We start from the raw sequence: 26485 nt of genomic DNA on the forward strand, positions 1-26485 counted from the left end.
TCGGTACATATATTTTGGAGGACTGTAAGTATTTCTATGAGGATTTTATGAAATGAACTATATGTAACACTGCTGCTGATGATGATGATCATGATAATTATTTATGAAACTGTGTTTATGTGCTTTGGTTAGAGTTATAATATTGCGAGATTGAACGGGTAAAAAAAGAAACAATTTAAAACACTAGTAAAACACAATTTGACCACGCATATGAATTACTTCTTCAAGATAAAAGGACCTTATTCCAAGATTTTCACAAAATATCCATTTCATTCTGCTCTTTATACACTCGAAAGCCCATCCTGATACGTTCCATATACTCACGTACAGAATGTTTTCCTTCGTTCACGAAAACCTAACATTTTGCAGTAAATTCCTTTCCAAAAATGACTATATCATTTGTTAAGAAAAAAATTCGATACGTTGCGCCGAGTTAGTTAGGATTGACCTTAGCTAATTAGGCCGTTGCGCATGCAAATGCAAGTGGCCCGTCAGAAACAGTGTCGCCAAACGTGATCTGAGGATCGCAAGACTGAGCAGTCTGGTGAGCTATATTTACAACAATTGACACTAACTGTATCCAGCATGCTGCTTGAATTCCTAGATGCTTACAAGGTTTTCAGACTGCTTCTGACCACACCTGTATACTTGCATGCCACTGTGCGGTGCATGGCAGTGGTCGATCGCGTAACAATATTAGCGATTTTCTAATTGAAAACATATAACGCAACACTCAAGATTCATTACTTAGTTGTACAAAATTTTACTATACAATTTTTGACTTAATGAATCGATGAGACTGCAAAATGAAAGGAACTGAAGCAGTTACGGAATTCAACATGATTTGTTGAAATCACCATGAACAACTACATTTTTAAGAAAAGTACCAAAGTCTTAGATTAATGTCAATGCAAAAATCTGTAATTTAGGTATAAAAATAATTTATTTTAACTGTAAACAAACATATTTATTAGGCAAACGCAAGATAACAAATGGAACACACCAACCACGCATATTTCACCTGTATTTAATTCAAATACAATACTTTCCCAAATAATCAGCCTTAAAATGAAAGTTTTAAATAATCTTAACGCTTTTCACCTTCAGTGGTATTACTGACGCTACTTATAATGTCTTTATAGCTTCGTTCCTCTCAAATATCGAGTTCAGTACTGAGCGAGCCGAAAAGTTGAGGCTGCCGTCTAACGAAGTCTGTTTCTGATCAACCTCAAGTTCGAGAATGACTTTTTTCCAACTGCTGTTTGCGATCATTGGTGACAAGTATGCTCTTAGAGCGACCTCGATATTAGGAAAACACTTTGAATTTTTGTGAGTTCCTCCAGATCGGAATCAGTTGAGATTGGCAGAAAGCTGTTAGACACAGCTGCCAACTGATGTGGGCCTATCACGCGTTTGACGGTGGACCACTGTTGATTTAGGACATGGGAGAGTGAGGTTTGACAGATCACTGTTGAATTTATTCCCATAACCTGTCCACTGAAAAATTCAGCCCATACAAAATAAATACGCCGTTTTCGATTACAGGCGAATACTCGCCACGATATTAACACACAGTCAACACGGATTTAGAAAACATCGTTCTTGTGAAACACAACTAACTCTTTACTCGCACGAAGTGGTGAGTGCTATCGACAAGGGATTTCAAATTGACTCCGTATTTCTGGATTTACGGAAGGCTTTTGACACTGTACCATACAAGCGGCTTGTAGTGAAATTGCCTGCTTATGGAATAGAGTCTCAGTTATGTGACTGGATTCCTGACTTGTTGTCAAAGAGGTCGCAGTTCGTAGTAATAGACGTAAAGTCCTCGAGTAAAACAGAAGTGATTTATGGCGTTCCCCAAGGTAGTGTTATAGGCCCTTTGCTGTTTCTTATCTATATAAACTATTTGGGAGACAATTTGAGCTCCGTCTTAGGTTGTTTGCAGATGACGCTGTCGTTTATCGACTAAAAAGTCATCAGAAGATCAAAACTTATTCCAAAACGGTTTAGAAAACGTATCTGTATGGTGCGAAAATTGGCAGTTGGCCCTAAATAACGAAAAGTGTGAGGTCATCCACATGAGTGCTAAAAGGAATCCGTTAAACTTCGGTAACACGATAAATCAGTAAAATCTAAACACCTAGGAACTAAAATTACGAACAACTTAAATTGGAAGGAACACACAGAAAATGTTGTGGGGAAGGCTAAGCAAAGACTGCGTTTTATTGGAAGGACACTTAGGAAATGTAACAGATCTACTAACGAGACCGCCTACACTACGCTTGTCCGTCCTCTTTTAGAATACTGCTGCTCGGTGTGGGATCCTTACAAGATAGGATTATACGGAGTATATCGAAAAAGTTCAAAGAAAGGCAGCACGTTTTGTATTATCGCGAAATAGGGGAGAGAGTGTCACTGAAGTGATACAGGATTTACGATGGACATTATTAAAACAAAGGCGTTTTTCGTTGCGGAGGAATCTCCTCACGAAATTCAAATCACCAACTTTCTCCTCCGAATGCGAGAATATTTTGTTGACGGCGACCTACATAGCGAGAACCGATCACCATGATAAAATAAGGGAAATCAGAACTCGTACGGAAAGATATAGGTGTTTGTTCTTTCCGCGCGTTTACGAGATTGGAATAATAGAGGAATTTTAAGGTAGTTCGATGCACCCTCTGCCAGGCTCTTAAATGTGACTTACAGAATATCCATGTAGATGTAGGTAGAAAACAACCTGTTTTATTTTAAATTTCGGTTTTGCGGGCCAGTTAAGAGATGCTTGCCCATTTGTAGTACGGGTCTACACAAACTGAGCTCCTGGCAATTTGATTCCCGTATTGACTGTGAGCCGAGGGAAAATGGCTATCTGCAAGCCACTGCACGGGACCTAGTCTCTCTACTGTCTTATTCTCGTAGTCCCTGCGCAAGATACGCGATGGGGGCAGCAGAACGGTCGCTCAATCTTCCTCAACACGGGGTTTCGCTACACCAACGTCACCTTTCTCCTCACAAAGGTCTCCACTTAAGTGGAAAACTGCACTGTCCTCCAGGAGATACAGGACAAAGCCTACATAGAAAAGCGCCGGGTTGCCTATCAGTCAGGCGCAACGTCGTTAAGTTTACCCTCCGAAGAGGGCTCACTTTACAAGGACTACGTTACGCTTGTGCCTTACGTCACAATAATGAACTGCGTAACACAACTAAAATATCACTTTTTCGAAAGCCCGTAGCTATCTCCCATTGCAACGCAGAACTTCGAAATTTCGCTCAAGGGCGCCTACAACATTTCTCTGTAATGTCGACTACGCCTCAAACAGAAATCAGAAGTTCATGTGAGTTGTAGCGTGGGTTCTTGATTTCACAACAGTTCTGCCATTGTGTCGCATGATGGGAAGTCCGTCACACACTCACATCAACCGTTCTCTTGATACTTCTGCGATGAAAGTCAAAACTGCGATGCCCAGTGTTGAAATCAAGAGGTTTTCTTATAGGTGGCCGAGGAAAACATTTCAGAAATACCATCGCTCAGAAATGGCACGAAAAGGCCACAGGGGTGGCATAAAGGGGCATCAATGGAACCACCTCTTTCGCTGGTGCTTTGATTCCCACACGTTTCGCGATGGAAAACGACAGTTCGAAGTGCGATAAGCAGCAGGACGACGTTCTTGACGAAGTTTGATACTGCTGACACGTTCGGACGATACAACTCTTCTCTAAGGATTTTGTAGTCCTGCAGCCCCACTGAACGTGATCGCACCCTTTGGAGTGCAGCGCGCCGCAGTTTTTCCTCTCTGTACAGGCTGGAACCAATACCGACCGTTTAAAACCGCTGGACGGAATTTGAACGCGATCGAAGCAAAAAATGGTTCAAATGGCTCTGAGCACTATGCGACTTAACTTCGGAGGTCATCAGTCGCCTAGAACTTAGAACTAATTAAACCTAACTAACCTAAGGACATCACACACATCCATGCCCGAGGCAGGATTCGAACCTGCGACCGTAGTGGTCGCTCGGCTCCAGACTGTAGCGCCCAGAACCGCACGGCCACTCCGGCCGGCTGCGATCGAAGCAGCAAACATGTACAAGGCCTGTTTGGAGTTTACAGCAATGTTCTGTTGGCAGTCTGCTTTCGCTTCGCTTCATTGAAAGTAGTAAACCTATAGAGTACATTTGTAGTTTCACAAAACATACAATCAGAACAAAAAATAACGAAACAGTTGCATCACACGTGCGGAAGTAATAGTAGTAATAATAATTAGTAATAAATAAAATAATAAGATCAATAATAAGTACATAACGCTCAACTAACGAAGCGAAAGCAGAATGCCAAAAGAACATTGCTAGAAACTCTAAAAAATCCTTTCACATGTCAGGAAAATGTTCTCCCATATAACAATTTAACTTGCAATTAGTTCAGAACAATTGTCGTAGGTGGGGTTTGAACGTTCTTCTTCTCGTCCACGCGAGAACCGTAATACAATCACCCACAGATACGCTTTTCCTCGGCTGGTGATACTTTTAATTGCCGTTTACGCAAGTTCTGCTGGACGATAGCACACAGCACGAATTAAATCGGTGTTTCAGTTCACACTCTGTTGTCATACAACGTTTGGTATCGATCTGAGTGTAGGGCATCTAGAGGTTTGGGTGTTAGCTGCACACTGACGGCTGATTCGTGGCTGAATCGTTGACAAAGTAAGCGTCATTTCTTCATCGATGGATCTTAGTCTGTCTCTCTCTCTTTAATGTTTTAATTTCTGTCACAACTCAAAGATATCCGGGAATTTACTGCTTACTGACGACTCAAAAAGTGTCCAAAGGCACTTCGATGTAGAAAGTACAACAATAATACTGAGTAAATAAATTACATTTAATTTCTATGAAAATATATCAGTTACCGCCGCGTATTAAATAAGCAAGGAGTAAACAAGCACCTCCTTACTTAAAATCAAAGGAAGTAAATTATATTTAATTTCTTTAAAAGCATAAAAATTCGCTGAATGTCTAAAACCTAAATCTCTTAATTTCTTAGAACAATATTTAAATGTTCGCGTCACACAGTGCACTACGTGGCGACACACCAATCTGTTTTCAAGTCTGCCACTTTCTCTTGTAAGCCTAAACTCAGATTATTAGGAAGAAGTCAAAATCTTCAATATTCTCTCCAAACTATTTTTTGAAATTCTGCTGCAACGCAAGTGAATGTTCTTTAATTAAGTCCATCAGCATCTTATCATCGTCAGTAAGGGCCCATGTAGTTGAAAACATCTCACACGATCCATTTTCAATTGTCTGTATCCAAAAATTTAACTTATTAATAAAACTTTAAATATTATACACAGCAGTCAGAATATTTTGATTTCCCCACCGCATTTTCCTGTATAGGCATAACCGCATTTTCCTGTATACGCGTACGAAAATATCGTACAGATTTACCAACTCGGATATCCACTTATCATCTGCAAATAAAACCGCATACTCTTGCCCCTCAATAGCCAAAAATGTGAGTACCTCATCTCTAAGTTCAGACATTCGCATTCACACTTTACCTCGAGATAACCGTCGTACTTCTGTATGTAGGAGAAACGTAGTCTTCTGTGATCCCATATCTTCACAAAACATTAAAATGCGGCATTATAGAGGCTGCGATTTGATGAAGTTCACGGCTTTGACTACTTCGTTCATTACAATTTTCAGAGGAGATGGCAAAGACGTAACAACAATGACCTCGCTATGATGAGACATGGTCACTTCGTAAGCTAGGATTTACTTAGTGTACATTAGCCACGAATCCTTTCACTCGGCTTGTCATAGAGGCAGCTCCCTCTGTACAAACACTAACGCAATCTTCCCACATTAATTCATTACGGTCCAAAAACTCATTAGTCGCACGAAATATTTCTTCATGTGTTGTATGCAATTACATGCCCAACAAAATATCATGTAGGATAGAAGTCGTGAGTGACCGCCTACACCGGTGGACTTGTCGATTTGAAGTGAGAATTTATGTCTGCTCTTTATTTTCGCCTTCAGAAGTCTTCATCGTCATTGAACATGTCACTAACTCGGCGGCTGATTGTGTCAGCAGAGAGATTTTTTGGAATTCAGTAGCAGCTTCTGAACCAAGGACTGATTTTACCTCTAGGCGCTCAGTCCGGAACCGCGCGACTGCTACGGTCCCAGGTTCGAATCCTGCCCCGGGCATGGATGTGTGTGATGTCCTTAGGTTAGTTAGGTTTAAGTAGTTCTAAGTTCTAGGGGACTGATGACCAGAGATGTTAAGTCCCATAGTGCTCAGAGCCATTTGAACTGATTTTACCGTTTCGTTACACACTGGCATTAAGAAAGTTCCTGCTGTTGAGGGACAGATATTTTTGCTAATCCCCGGAATTTTAGGGAAAGGCACTACCGCCAGCCGTACACACAACATGCGGTGTTACAAAGTACTCTCCCTCTGGCGGCGTAGCCTATGTAGTGGTACTGCTTGGAATACAATTAATTTAAGGTACGCAAAGTACAACAACAATATTGAGTAAATAAATTACATTTAATTTCTATGAAAATATATCAGTTATCACCATGTATTAAATAATCAAGGAGTAAACAAGCACCGCCTTCCTTAAAAACAAAGGAAATAAATTACATTTAATTTCTTTAAAAACATAAAAATTTACGGAATGTCTAAAATCAAAATGCGTTAGTTTCTTACAACATTTTTTAAATGTTCGTGTCACGCCTTTCACTTTGTGGTGTCACAACAGTCTGCCGTGGCGCAATAGTCGCGAAAAACGGATCTACAGTATTGTTCCAGCATTTGGTGTTCTAATCAGGTACGCGAGACGTCAGACACCGCACTGTTAGGGACATAACAGGTCTCGTAATCCACACGAAAGTGCACTCCAGATGCTCAGGGAACTTAAATAAGAATCCCTTGAAGAAAGTGGTGTAGTTCTCGCGCAAGCCCGTTGGGTGAATTTAGAGAACCTGTATTCGAAGAGGATAGTGTGATCATTCTGCTGCCACCGTAGTATATCACGCGTAGGGACCATGAGAATAAGATAAGAGGGATTAGGGCGCCAACAGGGGAATAGAGACAGTTGTTTTTCCCCTCGCTCAATGCGCGAATGGAATACGAAAAAAAATCACTGAGGACTGCTTTACACCGGAACGAATGGAAGCGGAAACAAATGAACAAGCATTCGCAGACAAATTGCGTGTTCATTACCATTCGCTTTTATCTGTAAACAAGCGTTTACATTGGAAGAACGGAAGAAAATACGAGATAACGAGCTTAGCCTATGAAATGTGCGTTATTGTTTTTGGCGTTAATAACCGTCACACAGGGTAAAACGCTATATATTGAGATCCATGTTCAGAGAGGATTATTTTGCACTGCGAACGCCCCCTTTTTGACGAAGTACGCAAAATAACGTTGCAAGTGAAAAATTTTGGTGTCTGAGTTCGTATGTAAATGCGGAATACGTGGAGGTAGTTCAGTTAACACTGAACTGCATCTACAATCTTCCGCAGCAATGTTGCAAATCTTTGCACTATGTCGGTTGGCGCATTTCGCTAGCTTCTCATTAGAGCTAAGGACGAAATTTAAAAGTAGGACACCTATTATCGACGACCAGTATAACCCGAATAAATGCCGGCAAACACTCTAATTATCAGCAGTTGGAGCCATTTACATTAATGATTGTTTCGCATTTCAATTGCTACTGTGCAGGGTGTCCCAGAAGTAATGGTCAGTATTGAGGGATATGACAGGAACGATAATCCCAAGCAGAAAAGGTCTACAAAATATGGACTTCAAAATGCATATCTATGACCACTTGTTCATCTTCAATACTGTGAAACAAATGTCTTCTGAGGCAACAGCTTCGCTTTCCGTATTTTGAGAAATCATCGGTATTATGACTGGTTTGAAGCGGACCGCCACGAATTCCTCTCCTGTGCCAACCTCTCCATCTCACAGTAGCACTTACAACTACGTCCTCAATTTATTCCAATCTCTGTCTTCCTCTACAGTTTTTACTCTCTATAGCTCCCTCCAGTACCATTAAAGTTGCTTCCAGTTGTCTTAACATATGAAGTATCATTCTGTCCCTTCTTCTTGTCAGTATATACCATATATTCCTTTCTTCGGCGACCCTCTGGAGAACTTCCACATTTCTTACCTTACCAGTTCAACTAATGTTCAAGCTTTTTCTGTAGCACAACATCGTAAATCCTTCGATTATCTTCATTTCCGCTTTCCCAACAGTCCATTTTTACTACCATACAATGCTGTGCTCCAAACGTACATTCTCAGAAATTTCTTCTTCAAATTAAGGCCTATGTTTGACATTAGCAGACTTCTCTTGACCAGGAATGCCCTTTTTGCCAGCGCTATTCTGCTTTTATGTTCTTGCTCCGTCCGTCATGGGTTCAAAAAATGGTTCAAATGGCTCTGAGCACTATGGGACTTAACTACTGTGGTCATCAGTCCCCTAGAACTTAGAACTACTTAAACCTAACTAACCTAAGGACATCACACACATCCATGCCCGAGGCAGGATTCGAACCTGCGACCGTAGCAGTCGCGCGGTTCCGAACTGCGCGCCTAGAACCGCTAGACCACCGCGGCCGGCTCCGTCATGGGTTATTTTTCTACCTAGATAGCAACATTTCTCAGCTTCATCTACTTCGTGATCACCAATCCTGGTGTTAAGTTTCTCGCTGTTTTCATTTCTGCTACTTCTCATTACTTTCGTCTTCCTTCGCCTTGCTCTCAGTCCATATTCTGTTCTCATCAGACTCTTCATTTCATTCAGCAGATCATGTAATTCTTCTTCATTTTCACTCAGGGTAGCAATGTCATCAGCGAATCGTATCATTGATACCCTTCGCCCTTGAATTTTAATTCCACTCTTGCACCTTTCTTTTATTTCTATCATTGTTTCTTCTAAGTACAGATTGAACAGTAGGGGCGGAAGACTGCATCCCTGTCTTACACTCTTTTTAAACTGAGCACTTCGTTCTTGGTCTTACACTCTTACTGTTCCCTCTTGGTTCTTATACAGATTTTGTATCACCCGCCCATTTTTCTCATTTCGAACATCTTGTACTATTTCACATTGTTGAACGCTTTTCCAGGTCAACAAATCCTATGAACGTCTCTTGATTTTTCTACAGTCTTGCTTCCATTATCAACCGCAACGTCAGAATTGAATTGCCTCACTGTGCCTTTACCTGCCCTAAGGCCAAACTGGTAGTCACGTAATATATCCTCAATTTCCTTTTCCATTCTTATGCATATTAAATGCAATCTATGGAATTATGTGAATGATGTCTTTCCGAAAGCCTGATGGTATATCGCCAGTGTCATACATTCTCCTCATCAACTTGAATAATCATTTTACAGCCACTTCACCCAATGATTTTAGAAATTCTCATGGAATGTTATCTATCCCTTCTGCCTTATTCGATCTTAAAACTTCCAAAGCTCTTTTAAATTCTGACTCTAATACTGGATCCCTATTTCTTCTTCTACCACATCATCAGACAAATCTTTTCACTCTTAGAGGCCATCAATACTCTTTCCACCAATCCGCTCTCTCTTCTGTATTTAACAGTGGAATTCCAATTACACTCTTAACATTACCAGCCTTACTCTTAATTTCACCGAAAATTGTTTTGACTTTTCTATCTGCTGAGTCTGTTCTTCCGACCATCATTTCTTATTCGTCATTAAAAAGCTGTAACTGATCAGTGATACATCAACAATGTAATTACAAGCAACAGGAACGCAAGAAACGCGAATGATCAAAGTCTTTCGTATATTTTCAATTTTTTCAGTACAATAGATAGATATTTGCTATTGTTTACTTTCAATGAAATTGATTGCACTTTCCTTATTTAATAAAAAATGTGCACGAAGCTTGTGCTTATGTACTCCGTCCCGCCTCTTGCGAGCATCTAATGAAATTATCGTCTTTCTCACGTCCCCAGTAGGAAGTTGGATCTGTGAGTGCTTAAGCAAGTTTTCTCACCCATATTTCTTTTCTTTCGGCATGTGTGTTGCCATTTTCTCGGATCCCAAAAGCACCTCTGCTCCTGGTATCTACATTTTTCTGACGGCAACATTACATTGTCTTCAGACCACTCCACCACTCACGCAACGCACGTCAACGAGAAAAGTAGACAAGACAGCACACGAAAATTTTCTGTGCTGCAAGCGACGAAGTGGAGAATGGCACGAACTTCCTTTGGTAGTTCGCTAAAGGAGCGAAAACGAGCGGAACACAAACAAACACTGGCGAATGCGAACGGAACATGACCAAATGAAGTGCGCGCGCGTTCGCCTATCGTTTAGTTCTGTTCAGATAATTCCGGAATATTCATAATTTCGGCCAGTGGTGCGTTGTAGCGAAATGCGGTTGGCATCTCTGCATACGCCCTTGGTTAATAGACGAATACCGGAAGTTTCAGTGTTGTATGCCTGTTAGTTACTTTTCAGTGTTGTACTGAGTAGAACGTTGTGTCGCACAGTTTGCGAATTTCGAAATAGCAGGGTTAGAGGAGCAACGAACCTGCATTAAATTTTGCGTGAAACTCAATAAAACTTATTCAGAGACACACCAAATGAGGCAGAAAGCCTACGGTGATGAGTGCTTAAGCTGTACTCAGTGTTTCGAATGCTTCACACGGTTTAAAAAGATGGAAGTTAAAGATGACCGTCGTTCAGGATACTCTTCGACGTCTACCGACGACGCTCATGTCAGGAACGTCAACGAAATTGTACGTGCCAGTCGAAGCTTGACTGTCCGAGAGATTGCAGAAGAATGTAACATTTCAATTGAATCATGTCATGGAATCCTGACACAGCATCCAGGAATGCATCGTGTTACCGCCAATTTCGTCGCACGGCTCATGTGTTTAGACCAGAAAGACTTTTGCTCGCAATGTGGGAAGAAGTTTTGGATTGCGTAAATGAGAACGAAGTGTTTTTAGGATAATCATAACTGCTTATGAGATGTGGGTCTACGGCTTTGATGTTGAGACCAAGATTCAATATTCACAATAGGTCGGGGTAGATTCTCCGCCGGTCGCTGTGACAGAGCGGTTGTAGGCGCTTCAGTCCGGAACCGCGCTGCTGCTACGGTCGCAAGTTCGAATCCTGCCGTGGGCATGGATGTGTGTGGTGTCCTTAGGTTAGATAGGTTTGAGTAGTTCTAAGTCTAGGGGACTGATCACCTCAGATGTTAAGTCCCATAGTGCTTGGAGCCATTTGAACCATTTGAAGTTTCTCCAAGACCAAAAAAATCTCGTCAGGTCAGGTCAAATGTCAAAGCCATGCTGATGGTTTTCTTTGACTTGAAGGATTAGTTCGTCAGGAATTCGTGTCATAGGGACAAACTGTTAATCCATTGTACTATCGGGACGTACTACAACGCCTGCGACAAAATGTTAAAAGGAAACGGCCTGAAATGTGGCGAGACAATTCATGGCTCTTGCATCAAAATAACGCACCCGCACATTCACTCCTGCTGGTGCGCGACTATTCCACAAAAAACGAAATCACTGTGCTGCCTCATCCTCTGTACTCTCCTCACGAAGATTTGCAACGATAGGGGAGACAAAAGAAAATTCACAGACGACGCTTCGCGCGATCCACCTAGAGGTGTACCAAGACTGCTTCTGGGAGCGGTGTATCAATTGTGGAGGACACTATTTCGAAGGAGATCATGCACAATCAGTAAAAGGTGAGCGTAGGAAAAAATCTTGTGGACAAAGTGCCGGAATTTTTTGAACAGATCTCGTACACATACATTTTATGGACGTATGGTACCAACACAGCTGACACGTCACGTCTATCGTATTGGACAGTTCCCCGGAAAGACCCTCTGCCCGCTAACATGTCCATAATACCGGATCGGCGAGATTCAGTTAATTTCTCGTCTGTGCTCATTTCATACGTTTACACGCAACCAACTTCCGTAGACGAAAACTGAATGTCGGAAACAGATTTTCGCTGACGATTTTATTTCAAAGCTTGAATTGTTTTCGCTAACTTAGTCAAAGGTCAGTTTTCCGACCAGTTATTTTACACAATGCCCTCCGGATATCAGCTATTTTGGTTTACGATTTGGTCAGTGCGATGGCCGTTTTTCTTCAAGTAAGGAAGTGGATAGTCTTATGTTCAGTATTACATTTACGTCACAAGATGGCACTTAACAGCCCAAACAACTGTCAAAAACGATTGACGTTTCCAACGGAGCGAACATCGATTATGGAAGAGAAATCCAGCAGCTTGGACTTTCTTTCCGAAAACAGAATTGGAGTGCTTATACCACCAAGCAGAAGCAGCATTGGGAAGTCGGGTTAGCAAACCTGGGTTTTGGAGCCCCATGGAAACGTATTAATTGTCTTAACATTTTTAGTATCTATAGTGTTTACCAAACCCGTACAATGCCCGTTTTTGAGTAATCCTGTATTTCTACATTTCATCGTTACGAATCAAACAGCACGACACAAATCATGCTTTCACTCTGTGTAGGAAATATTTCGAGTTTAATGAATCTACGGATGTTTACTGGCCTTCCCCCGAAGTCGATGTCAAAGTGGATTAAGTACTTGCAGTTGTTAATGTGTGCTGATACTTTCTAAGAGCTGAGGATAAAACTGCTTTATCAGTGGATGATGTAGAAATTTCGGGTCTATAAACAAAGATAGAAACATGAACCAGAAGATATGTCGAACACAACAACATAAAACGAAATGATGACGGTATGCAAAGAGGAGTATAAGAGGGGAGCGCCGACAGATAAAGAAAGTCTTACAAAAAATTTTACAATGGCACAGTTATGGCTAATGCAGTCACAGAAATTAGCTGGATGAAACAACCTTAATATTGTCAAAAAGCTCTGAGAAGGAGCGCAACCGCTTCTTACAGGAACAACGGCGAGGTAAAGAAATAAACGTCTGTGACTCAGTTGACTCTACAAGGAAACGGAATAGCTGTTGGGTATAGAATGTTCTGTATCCAGCGTGAAGGATAATTACTAGCATCAGCAAGCGTAGTTTACAGGCACTCATGCTGAAACTTCAGTAAATTATTGTAAATGCCAGATAGTAGAGAGCCTATATACAGGCTCTCTAGCAGGTAGATGTTCTCAGCGCATTCTATCGGCAGCTTGCATGTGGCTCACAGCAAGGTGCTGACACCTGGTAGCACACAGAGTAACCTACCCACCGCGCCACGCACCCGCTGAAAGAAACAGCAGAAGTTCCAGTGTATTCTCAGTTATAGCCACCTTTCATTTATTTTCACGTTTGTCGAGCATAAATCTTGCCTCGATTTGTTCCAGAAGAAGGCGAATGCAAAGAACGGTGCGAATCGTACAAAGTAATGACCACCCTCCCCCCAACCCCTACAGTTAAGGGTAACTTTCTGTCACCACCAGTTTTAAAGTGTCATAGATGCCTACGAGTTTAATAGTAGTGGTATGTCAATATATGACATATTTTAATGTAACAATAATAATTTCTATGTAACAGTTCTTTGTGTGTTGCTTTAGCACATCTTCAGAGCAATCATTTCAGAGGAGTACATCATTCTTTTGAGAAATTAAGAAGTACATGATCGAACAACTATAACGACATGTGCAAGCGTTGAAGTAGGGGTAATACTGTTTCCTTCAGTCGTTTTCGCCTATAATCTGGAAGTCTCTCTCTCTCTCTCTCTCTCTCTCTCTCTCTCTCTCTCTCTCTCTTTGTTTTATAAGTGGAAATCGTTTCCATTTCTGTACTCCTATGATATGCCGGTTCTACGCTCGGACTCTTGAACTGTATCGGGCTTGTTGGTGCAGCAGGTACAACAGCATTTGAATGATTGCCCTTAGCTGGCTGGAATACTTACTACAGCCGTTGAGACCGAACAGAGTTTGCAATTTTCTAGAATTCCTTCCCATTTTCGAGACTCTTAGTTTTCATACTATTACATTCCCCAAGAGAAATTTGTAACTTGATGTATGGAAAAATATAAACGCCTTTAGTGACGTTTTCTTTGTGTGTGTGTGTGGGATGCGGGGAGGAGGAGGCACCAGACACCCATGACTCTCCTGCCATGTACCCCCTTTGAATCCGGGACTCGTCGACTTTCAAACAAAAAACGACTAACGTCATCCAGATTTTACCAAAAATATAAGAAATGACAAAATATGTTGTCCGTCCCGGTCAGGATAGTTTTCTTGAATTTCGCTATCTCAGTGTGGAAAAACCGACTCTTATTTGTAAGAAATGTGCATGAGTAACGAACGACTCAGTGACTGTCACTATCGCTCAGGCATGACCACGAAAGTGCCCAGACAAGGAAACTTCGAAATGGTCAGGAAGGAAAAACTTAATATTTTTCTCTCCGACGGTGAAATACTAACACCAATTCTTTACAGGGGCAACGGCCTTGCCGCAGTAGACACACCGGTTCCCGTGAGATCACCGAAGTTCAGCGCTGTCGAGCGTGGTTGGCACTTGGATGGGTGACCATCCAGGCCGCCATGCGCTGTTGCCATTTTTCGGGGTGCACTCAGCCTCGTGATGCCAATTGAGGAGCTACTCGACCGAATAGTAGCGGCTTCGGTCAAGAATACCATCATAACGGCCGGGAGAGCGGTGTGCTGACCCCACGCCCCTCCTATCCGCATCCTCCACTGAGGATGACACGGCGGTCAGATGGTCCTGGTAGGCCACTCGTGGCCTGAAGACGGAGTGCTTAATTCTTTACAGGAGAATGGAAAAGCTGGTAGAAGCTGACCTCGGCGGAATTCGGTGTGGATTCTGGAGAAGTGTAGGATCATGAGAGTCAATACTAACCCCACGGCTTCTCATAGAAGACAGACAGGTTAATGAAAGGCAGCCCTGGGTTGATTAACATTTGTAGACTTAAAGAAAGCTTTTGATAATGTTGATTGGAATACTATCTTTGAAATTCTGTAAGTGCAGGGGTAAAATACAGGGAGTGGAAGGCTATTTACAACTTGTAAAGAAATCAAACGGCAGTAATTAAGCGTCGAGAGGTATGAAAGGGAAGCAGTGGTTGAGAACGGAGTGATACAGGATCGTAACATTTATGTGTACATTTATGAAGCAGTAAAGGAAAGCAAAGAAAAATTCGCGGTGCAATTAAACTTCACGGCAAAGAAATAAAAACTTTGAGGTTTGCCGATGACATTGTAATTCTGTCAGAGATAGCAAAGGACTTGGAAGTACAGCTGAACGGAATGGCCAGTGTCTTGAAAGGAGGATATAAGATGAAAATCAACGAAAGTAGGTAAATTAAATCGGCTGATGCTGAGGGAATTACATTGGGAAACGAGATACTTAAAGATGTACGTGAGTTTTGCTGTTTGGGCAGCAATATAACTGATGACGTTCGAAGCAGAAATGTAGCTGGGGTGACAGAGGCGGAGACAGTCAGAAATATTTGCGTCGTGTATGGGGATAATGCCACTGTACACAGCACGGCAAAAATATAGTTTTCTCGCTTTAAGGCGTATCGTTTTGACATTAGTGACTCTCCACGTTCAGGAAGACCTTCGGGGTTTGATGAAGGTCGTTTAAACGCGTTAATTCACAATGATCCACGTCATTGTAGCCGAGAACTGGCAAATCTGATGAACGGTGATCATTACACCACAACGCAACATTTGCATGCAATAGGTAAGATTCAAAGATCGGTTGTATAGGTACCGCATGTTCTAAGCCTAAACGACAAGAATCAGAGGATGGCCACATGTGTAGCTCTGTTTGCTGCTCATCAACTGGCTCGTGAACAATGCCGACCATTCCTATGCTGTATCGTTACTGGTGACAAGAAGTGGTGTCTTTGTGCTAACATAAGGAAAAGAAGAGAATGGTTCTACACCTACATCTGCTTCAGCATACACACATACATACATACTCCGCAAACCACTGTACGGGGCGTGGGATGGGCACCCTGTACCACAACTAGTCATTTCCTTTTCTGTTGCACTCGTAAACAGAGCGGGGCAAAAACGACTATCTATATGCCTCCGGACGTATCCTAATCTCTATAATCTTATCTTCTTGGTTTTTACGCGAAATATATGTTCTGGTGTCAGCCTCAAATACCGGGATTCTACATTTTCTCCGTAGTGCTCCTCGAAAAGAACGTCGCCTTCCCTTCCTGGTTCCCATTTCAGTTCCCGAAGCATCTCCGTAATACTTGCGTATTATTCGAACCTACCGGTAACAAATCTAGCAGTCCAACTCTGAAATGCTTCAATGTCTTCGTTTAATCCGACCTGTCGCGGATCGCAAACATTCGAACAGAGCTCAACAGTGGGTCGCATTTGTGTACTATATGGGGTCTCCTTTACAGATGAACCACTCTTTCTCAAAATTTTTCCAATAAACCGAAGTCGAACATTCGCCTTATCTACTACAATTCTTACTAGCTCATTCCATTTTTTTTTGTTTTGCAACGTTACGCCCAGATGTTTAATCGACGTGACTGTGTCAATCGGCTCACCACTAACACAGTATTCTAAATTACGGGTTTGTTTCTCCATTTACCTACATTAACTTACCTTTTTCTACATTTAGAGCCGGCCGCTGTGGCTGAGCAGTTCTAGGCGCTTCAGTCTGGAACGCGCTGCTGCTACGGTCGCAGGTTCAAATCCTGCCTCGGGCATGGGTGTGTGCGATGTCCTTAGGTTAGTTAGGCTTAAGTAGTTCTAAGTCTAGGGGACTGATGACCTCATGTGTTAAGTCCCATAGTGCTCAGAGCCATTTGAACCATCTACATTTAGAGCCAGCTGCCATTCATCACACCAGCTAGAGATTTTGTCTAAGTCATCTTGTGTCCTACAGACAACGAACGACGCCACCTTCTCATACATCACAGCATCATCAGCAAACAGCAGCCCCCTTTGCACCCATAGATAGGGTCGCCTCTGTTAATGATCAAGACGTATCATCAAACGTCCTTTGCTATGTATCACTTTCTACCAGAGTGTTCTGTAGCTCGAATCTATTATTCCCAAATATTATCCGCCCCTATGACCGCTCGGACTGAATGAAAATGTCCAATGTCTCCCAAATGAATTATATTTGTGAGCTCCAGTTTCGGTATTATCCAAATGTTACATCCAAAATGCTGAAACCCGCAGGCGCTGTACATGATACATAAATTCCCCAATCGACATTCGTAGCGTGAAAGAAAGTGTAATTGTGCCTTTGAGCACGACCAAGACTGTATTTAAGTTACTATTTCTAAAATAAACGAAAATTCCACGAACCAAACGTCCTCTATGTGGGAAATATTTCAGTAGTCTAATAGAGATTCTTGGTTTTACGTAGTGTCTGTAGTAACGATGTGACGTCGTGCGTAGCTTATGGAAGAAAAAAGTTCATGTGTATGTCTCCTGCCACAAACAGCCTCACAAATATAGAAAGTGCAGTAGTCATCAACACCGAGCGAGGTGGCACAGAGGTCGCACACTGGACTCGCATTCGGTTCAATCCCGTCTCTAGCCATCCTGATTTAGGTTTTCCGTGATTTCCCTAAATCGTTTCAGGCAAATGCCGGGATGGTTCCTTTGAAAGGGCACGGCCGATTTCCTTCCCAATCCTTCCCTAACCCGAGCTTGCGCTCCGTCTCTAATGACCTCGTTGTCGACGGGACGTTAAACACTAACCTAACCTAACCTAAGTAGTCATCAACGCAAAGGTTTGTTTTAACACCGGAGTGCTCTACTTTTGACCATCGGAGGTGGTATCTCCTTGCTCTCCTGTGATCTCTGAAGTGGCTTCCAGTTATAGAGAAACCTAAAGTTTAACCTGCACACCGGATCAGGAATTTGCGCGTTAACAAACATTGCCAGAGGTAAAAACAGTGCTAGTAACAAATAAAATTCGTAGGACTGCCTGACATTTACCTGACATATGGATTCGTAGTCCGGCACTTAATCACACTTTCTTTCAATAAATAAAACAGTTTGTACAGCCACAGTAATAGGACCGAACTCATTTAATAAATTTTGTACATAGTCTTCGCTATCAACGTTTCGTAAAAAATTTAGGTATAATTCCAGTCCAGAACAGGAGACAGAACTTTCTTGAACTTCTGGTCTGTTCCAGTATTACGATTCAGATGATAGAAAAGTTTTGGCGAAAGCGTTATTATCACAAGCAGCTAATTACGGTTATCTAATAGTTCAGTACGTGTAAGCCAATAAGGGTTGCTCATCCACAGATATGCGAGAAAAGTAAGTTATTAGTTCTGCGTAACGAAAGCAACTATGTGGGTTAACATTCCAAACGGCTGTCACCCTCTGACACAGAGGTTCCCAAACTTTTCCTCTGATCGAACACCTTAGAACCATGGTACGCTGATGTAACACTTTGTTTATTTTCAAGGGTAATAATTTCTTTTTAAATGAGAAAAGCTTATTTTAATCAGAGATTACTTTAATTTTAAATCAGGACTACAACACAAAAATCATAATAAAACTCTAAAAAAATTGGTATCGTTAAAATTCCGAAAAAATTCACCTTCTTAATAGTTTTTCGCGGAGCACGTATTCACTTCCCGCGGAACACACTTCAGGAAACCCTGCGTCTAGCAGGCGAAGAGAACTTCAAGCCCGGCACCTGTTGTGCTAGTGAGAAGCTGTGGTTCACTGAGTCGCCGAGCCACACAAATATTTACGGTATAAGTAGATTTTATCAAAGATTTTAGGCTAGATAGCAGACATTATTGTTGCTTTATAAGAAATAACAAATATTAGCGACATAGAATGAACTAATTCAGAAACGTGTCAAAATATCCACTGCCTCTAACATGCACGTTATACGTTCAATTCTTAAATATGCAAATCCTTACAGACAATGAATAACTATGAAGTTGAACTCCTGCCAACAGAAATAAATGTATAGGCCGATTGTAAGTATTCAGCTCGTAAGTGGGAACAATTTTACACAAAACTGAAAAAGTTGAACTACACAAGGAAGTCCAACTCTTGACTGAACTTCTTCTGATAACATTTGAAATATTTTTTACAACTATTTCTATGACGGAAACTAATTCAGTTACAATTTCAAGAAGTCTTCATTTTTTGCAATAATATTTTTGTTTAATAACCGAAATAACTAAGGCGATGTGGCAGTAAAAATAAAAAAAGTGTGCGCGTTCCACTCCAGCAAATATCATTCGTTCTCACACTTGTTTTCTCTGTTCTTTCATAGATGTCGTGACAGTCAGCCTCAGCAGCACACAACGACTGCAGCGCCATGCTCGGCGAGTTGGAGAAAGTAAGTACTGTCTTGATTTACATCGTATACAGCGTTTCTTACAGTTCATACGCTACTTTTGTCGGTGCTTTACTGCGCTCAGTTTCTTTGCACGGGGTGTATTTCATACCAGAATTTGACGGTTACGTTCTGTTTCTTGAACAGCAAGTAAATTCATATTACACTCGAAAGTAAATTAATGACATTGACCCAGTGGCGGATACAGAAAAACCTCAAGGAGGGGACGCTAAAGATATCTTGAACTACCTTTACTTTTACCGTAATAAAAAATAATCAAGTCACATGCAAAGTTTAAGAAAGTTTTATTTAAACTGATTATGCACGTATACAAGACAATTCCATCTTATGATATAAAAAAGTTACAATTATAGTTCTCTTCCTTAAATGATGAGTGCTATGCGCCTATTCTTCCTGGCAAATTGGTTAATTACATCGTCAATAGGACAATCAATGTCAGGGTGAGCGTTCAACAGAGCTAAGCCATTAAGTCGATCCCCCTCCAGTGTCTACCTCAGCCATGTCTTTGTAGGCCGCAATCTTGAAAAGCCTCTTTCTACTGTAGCAATAAATGCAGGCAGACAAGCAAATATTTTGTACAGCGTGTGCTTAAGTAGGATAGTCAGATCTAGGACAAATAGACAACGCTTGCATAACAAAATCACGATCATTAAGGGTGTTTATGCTCGTTTGCTTGTATTGAAGAATCTCTCCCATTAGTCTCTTTTTAATCACTAAACAGTAGAATATTCGCGACTTTCCTTGAACAATTGCCTGACAGAATAACGTATCGAGCTCAGTAGAATGGCTGCGACTTTTCTCGTAGGTATGTGTTAGCAATCTATGTGCCAGACAGAAACGTATAAAATACGATGACGCGGAAGCGTCTGCTACATAGGAAAGTACAAGTACTCGATAATTCGATTCAGTCGAGTTGATTGACGAAAGAAACGAACGAAGTCGGCGCGGGTTGCAATGGGGGTGGCTCCGCAAGGGTGGAGGGGGGGGGGGGGGGCGCACGGGAATTGCAGAAAGTTAAGGCATACAATAATAATTACTGAGCAAACATTTTATGTCAGAATTTTATAAAACCTAAGGAAACTATTTTTAAACCCCAACTACGTACCGCCCGCCATGAAAGTTGGAACACACACTACTGGGTGTAGGGATCAGGTTGACTACCACTGACTTAAACGAATGTTAGTTGCAGTCTCTCTTTTAGGGAAATTTTCACACTTACAGTGTATTATTTATAAAAAGTGAATTATTGTATCATCTAAAAGATAATTAATTCTTTTGTGTCCCTTGCAGATATTAGTCGTGTTCGAAGATTTAGAAAAAGTTTAGACTTCCACATGCAACTGGATGTTTGAAATAAAATGCTTAGATTGTTTTCGAACTGGTCACGGAACACACTGTATCTAAGACTTAGATAATAGTGTTCAACATGTATATGGAACCTCTTTGATGCTAAGAAATTCTTCCTCGTTGTTCACACCACCTCGCAACTACGTATCGCAGTAAACATGCCAAGCCATTTGATAATCCTCGTGCTTTCATCGATACCAAGTAATATTCTGCGCTCCTTTCTCTCATTGCAAAATATATGTGTTTCCTTTAAAATACTGCAGATAAAATAAGTTTTTAAGACTTACGCAAAGTTTCATACGAAACAAGGCCCATTCTTATATGCAATGAGGATTAGCGGAAGTTAGAGAAGATACTTGAACTGTGGAAAAAATGATGAATGGAATGAATACAGCATGCATCACACGACGCTGTCAGAAAAAAACGGTTGTTAAAATAAATGAAAGAATTCATGTCAGTAGAACATAAGAGAAATAGAAGCAAAAGTTGAATATTTGTCCTTGTCAGGTGAGTTGATAAACCAATCGTGTGGTATTGGATTAGCAGGCGCCGATGAAGGTAGTGTGTTTTTGAAAGGACAACTCAGAAGCCACGCGGTCTCGGGCGTCTTGCCACGGTTCGGGAGTCTGTCCCCGTCGGGCATGGGTGTGTGTGTTGTCCTTGGCGTAAGTTAGTTTTAGGAACTCACTACAGATTTCCAAGTTTTCCAAAACTCAGACCAGGCGGATACGATTCGGGGTTGGGACACGTCACCGCCTGGAAACGGCGCTTTAGCACGCACGGCTATCCGGACTGGTAGATGACTAGGATTTTAATAACCACAATAAAATGCTTAATATAATAATAATAATAATAATAATAAAACATTCTTCTTCTTCTTCTTCGCCGTTGTCATCTGGGCCTACTGGGGAGCACGAGGCTCGTATCTACTCTTCGGTAAAAATTTTCTTCTTACAGCAGCCCTTCATTTTCAGGCTGTGAGTCAGATTTATTTCTTCCCCCCAATTGGTCCCTGTGGTCTACTTAATGGTGAGCGACATTGGGAAAACTCCCTATCGGGTATCTTTCCAGAACCACAATCGATGTTTTGTTTTCCCCAATGGGATCTCCGGTTGTTCCAGATCCATTTTTATCGATGCAGTCCTTTTATTCTAGGAGGCCTTCTTTCTACCTGTCACTGCGAGGATTCTTGTGGTGAGTCTTTTGGGATTAATGCGGATCAAATGTCCGTAGAAGGCCAGTCGCCGTTTCCTTACACACGTGAAGGTGTCAGTACAGCACGTCGTAGTGCCGGATTCTGTAGATGCGTTCCTCTTCTCTCCCTTGTCCTAGTATCCTCCTCAGGATCTTCCTCTTCTTGATCTCCAGTTTCATGAGTGCGCCTTTCCTAGCCATTACCAGATACTCTGAGGCATACAGAAGAGCGGGTTTTACTACCGACTGGTAGTGTCGGATTCTTAGATTCTTGGAGAGGTACTTGGACTAGCTTTTTGCAGGGGTAGTAAGCACTTTCAGAGATACCGCGGCTGGTGTCTATGGCTAGGTTCTCGCTCTGGTTTGCAAAGATCCACTGTGTTAGGTACTTTACTGCAAATGCTTTTCTTATGATTGTGTCTTCTAGTGAAAACAACAAAACTAATATTAGTAATAATAATCTTTTTACATTGATGTTTAGCACATCGCTTTAACATAGCCTCCTGTAAATTAATCTGAAATGCATTCGTCAGAAAATTTGAGATTTACATATGTCATGGAGTTGGTTTAAGAACTAAGATAGCAACACTTTCACAAATCTGACAGTGTCATAATTTACGCAATATAAAAATCTAATGGCCTGTCACTGTTATCAGTATTCACTTACCACTATCACAGAGAACACAGTTTGCAGACTATGGTACTCGAGCGTGTAAATGGACGGAATGCTGTATCCATCAGTCGTTCCCGCCCACTTCCGGAAAAGCCAATCTTTCTGTTGTTCTTGTTCTGTAGATTGGCGTTTCTACCAGTGGACTGAAAAAAAGTGTCGGATATGTTGTTGGCGGCAGGTACGGTCAGCTTGTGAGTGGGCGCCTTTAGCTGGCTGGAACGTTGTCCACAGCTGGTCAAAGCACGTGTTCATCCACGTGGGCAAGCAAATGAAAAGTATCCAGTGTTCGCATAGCTCGTAATTTTCTACAATTCTTGTCGTTTCAGAGACTCGAAGTTCTGACTCTACTTCAGTGTCTGAAAGAGAATTTTTGCTGTGTGTCTGTGTGTGTGTGCGCGCGCGATGACTCCCTTGCTCACCAACCCCCGCCCCCTGCCGCCACTCCCACTCCCTTTGGATCCGGGCCTGGGCAGTCGCATGCTCGAATTCCGCTGCGGAAATGTGTGTGGGCTTCCACTGCGATAAAGAAAATACTTTGAAACATTTGAAATGTAATATTAATCTGTGAACTGGGCTGAAAAGATGACCTTATGGATAACCTAGGAAGCTCCATGAGGCTGTTCGCGGATGATACTGTTGTATACAGAGATGTCGCAATCCTGGAAAACTATAGCAAAATGCAGGAACACTTGCAGAGGATAGGTATTGGAATTTGTCCCTAGAGGTAATAAAGTGTAACGTATTGCACATAAGTCTGCGGAAAGAGCCGTATTGCATGACTGCACTCTTGCAGAACAATCACTGGAAGCAATCGCATCCATTAAATATCTGGACTACGCGTACGGAACGAAGTAGAAAGTACACTTAAAAATAACAGCGTGGAAGGCGCATGTTAGACTGAGATTAACTGGAAGAAATTTCTTGAAAGGTAGTCCAGCCTCAAAGGAGGTATATCACAAAACTTTGGTTTGACCGATTCTTACCGTGTTTACTCAAATCTAAGCCGCACCCAAATACAAGCCGCATCTCAAAAATGAGACTCGAAATCAAGGGGAAAAAAATTCCCGAATCAAAGCCGCACCTGAAATTTGAGACTCGAAATTCAAGGGGAGAGAAAAGTTATAGACTGCACCTCCAAATCGAAACAAAGTTGGTCCATTGTAACATGAGACACAGTATAGGTCGATTGGATGAAGATGCAGCTACAGTAGTTTGGTTCCAGTCGTAAGATTAGCAGTTAAGCTTTACCAGGTAGCCATTGCTATGCGTCAGGCGCTCCGTCCGTTTTTATACGGGTACCCTTCCTTTTTCACGTGCTTTGTCTGGTTTGAATCGACTGCTTATTTTGCTTTGACCTGATAAGTGCCGTTCTCTTTGTTACACTTGTTAACATCACTCTAAGCTGAAAACGCATTATTGTACTGTGTCATGCATTGTTTGTCGCATTCTGATAATGAGTGTTTACGACCTGTCGCCGCTCGCGGCATGGCTTGCTTTTGTACACGCTTAGAATAAAAAGAAGAGAGGGATTGTCTCAGATGTCAAGAGATTTCTATTTGTTGTTACTTACACCGCTGATTTCTTTGATAATGATCAACAAGAACCAAATAATAGACTGCGTATGATAGAACATGTTCTGAACGAGAGTTTAGCGAAAATTTTTCTCCGTTTGAAAATCTTTGCAGACGCCTCTTTAGTACATTACATCCTGCACAGAAATTAGTCATCTTAGATTTAAAAATCGAGTCAGTTGCCGTGCTTTATTTCTGACTGTATCACTATTCAGCATAAGAATAATACGAATATAAACATGACATGATATGTATATACTTCCGCGTTTGCTGTTGTCTCGCTCTAGTTTCCTAGTTTATTAGGCAGACAGGATTTAAATGAGATAGCAGCAAACACGAAAGAATACAAGACATAATGTTTACATTCGTATTATTCTTATGGTGAAGAGGACACTGCATGTGATTCACGATTCATAAAAGTTCCTGTTAGCAACCATCTCTTGCCACAGGTAGGAAAAAATTCAGAACGTAGAGTTGGCCATATTGACACACATCCAAAACAGTCTTGCCAGTCGGATTTTCGTAGTAAAATTTTAGTGATAAACAGAGTGTGTTCTTGTTGTCTTCAGTCCGTAGACTGGTTTGATGCAGCTCTCCCCGCTTTCTATCCTGCGCAATGCAGAGTAGCAACACTTATAAAATAAGAATGAAAATAACTTAGAAATTAAACTCTGAAATTTAAAACAAAATTTTATTAGGTTTGCAATACATCTTATACGAAATGTTTAAAATATCAGTCATGATTCTGAATCACTATCACTCGATTCTTTGTTGCTCATTTCTTCATACTGTGCGTTGTCTTCGGTACCATCCAGTGCACTGGATATCGAACATTTTTTTAAATGCTTGTTGCACAGTCCGATTTGGAACAGACTTCCAAGCATCATAAATCCATTGGCACATTTGTGACAAACTTTCACGTTTTACGCGTCTTGTTGGTGTCAGTTGTCTGTCGCTTTTCGAAAGCTAGTCTGTCTATATGTGTTTAAGCTTGTCCTTAAATGGTTTATTCAAACAGACGTCAAGTGGTTGTAGAATTGACGTCATCCCACCTGGAATTACTGCCAGGTCCGTTTTGCATCTTATACCAACAGACTGTGTAAACCAAACATTGCGCCAGGACGACGATTCCCCACACGTCTAATCCATTCCAGCACCATGTCCTCCGAAAACCACCCAGTTTCGTCTGCTCGTACAATTACGGTTTTGGAAACACTTCCGATTTCAGTAAAGTCTTTCGCTTGAAAACTATGAATGGGGGTAATTTATGTCGATCTGCTGTGCAAGCAAGCATGACGGACATCCGCGGTTTTTCACCGCTGACGAAAGAACACTTATGTCTTTCTTTCCTTTGGCGTCAACCGTATAATTTGGCGGCATGTCAAAATATACGAGAGTTTGGTCAGCATCTGACCAAGAAGGTATTGCTTTTCTGTGCGCCCCCTAATCAAGAAGCGCTGAAATTCCGCAAGTTTTTCTTCATAATTTTTCGGCCCTTTCTGTGCAACTAAAGTTCGCCTGCGAAGTGATAAACACCAGCGCTTCATAAACAGATCAATCCAGCTGCGTCTAGCCTTACAATTTTCGATTTTTGCTCTCTAGCAATTTCATGTGCTTTAATTTTTAAAATTTCAGCGTTCAAAGGCAGGAATTTCTGACGCTGTTTCTTAACAAATTCATTTTTAATCACTTCTAGTGCATGATATTGGCCACACTTTGTCCAGCTAAGTGCTTTCCTGCTACTTGAACATTCAAATAATTTATCTCTCTGCAGTCGCCATCGCCTGACGTTGGTCTCATCAATCCCGTATCGTAGACCTGCAGCACGATTAGAACTTTCTTCCACAAAAGAAATAAGTCCCCTCTTTAATTTGGCACTATAAAGAAAGCGCTTCATTATGGTTCACTAACACCAACAAGCACTTCACAAAATTCCACAGAGCAATAGGTGCCGCTACGTGAAATCTTAATGAGCCCCAGCGTATCAACTCGTGCAACAATCCTAAAGCCTTGGGCATTGTTGGTATTTTTGTGTAAAGAAATTTATTTTTGTTGCTACGAATATTTGAAAGGCTGCTACAATCGAAGTTGAACAATACGCAATTTCTATTTACTTCGTTGTATAAAGTATGAAAATGCTGTGGTCAAAACTTGGGGCGGAGAAAAAGGTCGTCTTCTACCTTTTTTCTTAATTTATTTACTGACGCAGAGGTTTTGGCGTGTTTTTTTGCAAAGCATGCCTGTGTAGCGCTACATTTATTCGACGCAGAAGTTGGTTGTGGCGGCACCTCTACCAACATTTTTCGGATCTTCCGCTTCCTTTGCACTCGATTCTAAGCCGCAGGCGGTTTTTTG

The 26485-nt window shown here is 41.5% G+C and overlaps 1 protein-coding gene across 1 annotated transcript in view; it reads left to right on the top strand.

Moving 5' to 3' along the window:
* The window catches only part of LOC124589362 (unconventional myosin-XV), a 931914-nt gene that overhangs the window by 347209 nt on the left and 558220 nt on the right, over positions 1–26485 (top strand). Inside the window, exon 2 of the mRNA XM_047131550.1 lies at positions 19262–19327. Within this exon, the coding sequence (XP_046987506.1) occupies positions 19307–19327 (21 nt within the window). The 5' untranslated portion in view covers positions 19262–19306. The remainder of the gene's footprint in view (positions 1–19261; positions 19328–26485) is intronic.

This window comes from Schistocerca americana, chromosome 2 (assembly GCF_021461395.2).
Source record: "Schistocerca americana isolate TAMUIC-IGC-003095 chromosome 2, iqSchAmer2.1, whole genome shotgun sequence".
NCBI classification, from domain to species: domain Eukaryota; kingdom Metazoa; phylum Arthropoda; class Insecta; order Orthoptera; family Acrididae; genus Schistocerca; species Schistocerca americana.